Here is a 3,794-nt window from a genome sequence, read left to right as displayed (position 1 = left end):
ACAAAGATTACAGATCCACTTAAGGTGTGTGATTCGTTCTCTGTCTTTGTTGAACCCATAAGTTACCAGAGAATTTTCTATTTGGTCTCAGTGCTGTACATAACAGCTTATTTGGTAAAATATTAGAAATACAGCTCACTTTGATTACGGCTCGACGGGCGAAAGATTGTTGTCGAAGTTCATTTATTCGTCCATTTTAAGATTCCAGGTATTTATTTTCCACCGCCTGTCTTGTTTATCCAATTGACGTTCCATTCTTGAGCTCCATAAAAGTATATTTTGTTTAAAGATCCACCAAAACACCATTTGTGTTTCAATGACTTTAACGCCATTGTAGGTTAATTGAATATTCTACTGTGTCCACCAGAGAAATCTACGCGTTCTACTATCCTCTGAAACCCATCAAAATATGCCAACAAGACTCTATGCACAAAGACACCACTTATTAGGGGAGTGACAGGAAAGACTTTTCCCAACACGAAAAAACTAAAACGGAGAAATGAAACGCAGATTCTGACTGTAAATATAAGAAATTTCTGCTGATAGATCGTCAAACAATTGTTACTCTGAGCGCATATTTAAACATGAAAGATGGAATGCTTAGCGAAAAATAATATTTAATTTATTTATTTTTATTATTTATTAGTAACAAAATAAGTGTTACTACACGCCTGAATACAAGTTTTTTTTTTTAACTTTCTAGTTGTGTTTCGGATATGTAATTGTAAAGACAACATAATTATTGTCTTTGTTTTAGTTCTTATAAAAGAATAAACTGAAAGATAAACCATGGTTCTTATTACGCGGGAGTTATGATGGCAAAGTATTACTAAACTGGGCTTAGTCTGATATTCTATGCTTGATGCTAAACGACCAATCAGTTACACAATTATTAGTTATCTTTCACAATTATTAGTCAGGGTTTGAGAACCGTGGCGGCATGCACCTATCCTAAATTGTCGGCAGTACCCCCGTCCCCCCTAGCCCCTACTCTTGGCGTTCAATAGGTTGGTTCTTTAACGCCCCACGTTATTAAGAGCAAGCCCGGGGTTGTGTCTGGTGATTGCCGAATGCTTTTTTTTAACGTCTTCGATTGTGTGCTAGATTTCTTCTGGATGATGAATACACAGCAACAAGTGACGAAACATTTGCCGTTAGATGGGCGTCACCTGCAGTCATACTTCACTGGAGATTCAGTAGTAAATCTGACGTTTGGGCTTTCGGTAAGTCCATGACGGTTTTTAGACAGATCGTGAAGCGTCCTTATTCATATGTGTTTGAGCGCTTTGATGTTCACGTGATCATTTATCCCAGAGGGGTTCATGGAGTGTTTTGTTGTCAAGTTGAGTTGGCGTCAGTTCGTTGTAAATTCCATCCCTCTAAATTTCTTTACATGCGTTTTTCAGGAATCTTAACATGGGAAATTTACGGTGGTGGACAACAACCCTACTGTTCTATGACAAACGCCGATGTCGCTGATAAGGTTGGTGATGTTACATGTCTGTTGCGCCAGCTGTGCATGTCATTTTTGAGATGCACATCAAGCAACATTCACACAGGCAACTGTTCTATCCTGATTATTAACACCGACGAAGTCGCCTAGAGAGGCGACGTGGCTCACTGATAAGAGCGCTGAATAAGCATGAAAATATAACTTGCGGAATTGGTTGTCTTCTTTCAGTTACCTAAGTCCTTTCAGATGAGTTTCTTGAAACGGTTCTGTTCATTTCTCATCCTTTATAGGGACTGACGAACGAACCTACAAGTAAGATTCAGACTTTAAATACCACCGCGTTAACACACTCTATGAAAGCTGACTAGCGTATTATTTTTTGTTTACAGGTGCTCGATGGTTACAGACTGGAAAAACCCCGCAAATGTCCAGATGAAATCTTCAAACTTGTCGGAAAGTGTTGGCATCTGGTAGGCTACTCTTTACAAGCTCTCTGTGTCTTCGAAATGTTCTTGTTTTTGTATTGAAAACCAGTTCGGAGTGGACTCGATATCAACTCTACGCATTTAGTTTCAGCCAGGGGCTAACTAAGCTATAGTAAGCCTTTGAGCATAATAATAATAATAATAATAATAATGTGACAATGTGATAGAGGCAAGAAGACCAGACATAATTGTAATTGACAAGAAAGAGCGAAAGAGGATAATCATCGATATTGCTGTACCAGCTGATGTAAGAGTAGGGGACAAAGAAAGGGAAAAGGTGGAAAAATACCAGGACCTGAAGAGAGACATCGGAAGATTGTGGAAACTCAAAATGGTAGAAGTGGTACCTGTACTGATAGGAGCCCTTGGAAGTGTCACCAAAGGATTTGATAGGTGGATTGAGAAGCTAGGGAAACCATTCAATGTTGGAGTAATTCAAAAAACTGCTTTTTTGTGAACTGCAAGGATTTTGAGGAAAGTGTTGGAAATGTGAAGAAGAGCCAATTCTGTTAGCCTTTGGTCATTTGTTATGACTCGCCTAACAAAAGAAAAGACAGCAATGACAACAGCTAGAACATGATGTTAAATTTTATAATAATAATAATAATTCAAAAATTTATAGCCCGCAAATATCTATATGAATATTATCAAATGCGCTATACAAATAATTAACTTAAAGAAAATGTTGTAACTAAAATATACATTTATAACAAACGTGCGTATAAAGGGTAGAAGTAGTATGTATGTATGCAATAACATTACGAGTAAAGTATGTATTTACTAAGATCCTAATTGTAAGTTACATTGAAAAAATAAGTCTTAAGCGAAGATTTAAATTTGCTAAGATTAGTTTCTTTAGGTATATTGTTCGGCAATTTGTTTCATACTGCTGGAGCTGCCATTTTAAAAGAGCGATCTCCCAGTGTCTTTTTTGATTTAATAGATAGTATGCTAAGAAGAAGTCCATTGTTGGACCGTAGATTATATCTATAGAGCCCCTTTATTTTCACAAGTTCCTTTAAATAGTCAGGAAACGGTCAAGAGAATGCAATATCTTAAATGTTAAAATAGCAACCTTAAATAGACCTTATTCATAAATGGCGGTCAATTTATAATTCTTTTGTCGAAGTGCAAATTAGCCTACCAAGCCTCGATACCATACAGTGAATTGAAAAGAATTCTTGCTCTAAAATGAGGCTTGGTAGGCTAATTTGCACGTGGACAAAAGAATTATAAATGTGACCACCACTTATGAATACGGTCTATAAGATCCTGTATTTAGTGGGGAGCCATTGAAGGGATTTCAGCGCCGGCGTAATATGACGATAACGTGAATTAGGGAAATAAGTCTTGCCGCTGAATTCTGTAGACGCTGTAATTTGGCGACGTGAACCGCAGGCAAGCGGTACAGGAAACTATTGCAATAATTAATACGACTAATATCGAGGGCATGACCAGTATTTGGGTAGCTTCCTTAGTTACAAACTTTCGGATGTGCCTGATCTTGTATATGTGAAAGTAATCCTACTTCTATTGATGGCTTAGGAAACCTTCATCTTTCATGCAGGTATCCATAGCGCGACGGCTAGTGAGACCATGATCTCGGCTGACCATATCCTTCAAGTTGTAGCCTGTTTGAAATATCTTCATTGTTTCATTAGTGCACCTTTTCTTGCTTGCTTTTTTGTTTTCTTGTTTTTTTCTTTTTTTTTTTGGATCTCTAAAGAGCAAATTAAATGGATTGTAATACAAATAGACCACAGGCCAACCTTTGCTGAAGTCAGCAGTAGTATTCTTGATTTTATGGCTCGATAATTTGTCGAGATTTTCGTATGAAAAGAATATTTGTTTCATCT

General features: G+C 37.3%; 1 protein-coding gene across 1 annotated transcript in view; it reads left to right on the top strand.

Moving 5' to 3' along the window:
• The window catches only part of LOC138054068 (tyrosine-protein kinase BTK-like), a 164,773-nt gene extending 162,793 nt beyond the window's left edge, over nt 1–1,980 (top strand). Inside the window, exons 18-20 of the mRNA XM_068900578.1 lie at nt 1,105–1,223; nt 1,407–1,483; nt 1,843–1,980. Coding sequence (XP_068756679.1) covers nt 1,105–1,223; nt 1,407–1,483; nt 1,843–1,980 — 334 coding nt within the window. The remainder of the gene's footprint in view (nt 1–1,104; nt 1,224–1,406; nt 1,484–1,842) is intronic.
• Nucleotides 1,981–3,794: the final 1,814 nt, after the last annotated feature.

This window comes from Montipora capricornis, chromosome 6 (genome assembly GCF_036669925.1).
Source record: "Montipora capricornis isolate CH-2021 chromosome 6, ASM3666992v2, whole genome shotgun sequence".
NCBI lineage: Eukaryota > Metazoa > Cnidaria > Anthozoa > Scleractinia > Acroporidae > Montipora > Montipora capricornis.
Note: the sequence above shows the minus strand (reverse complement) of the source record. Positions and strands in the feature narration are given on the sequence as shown.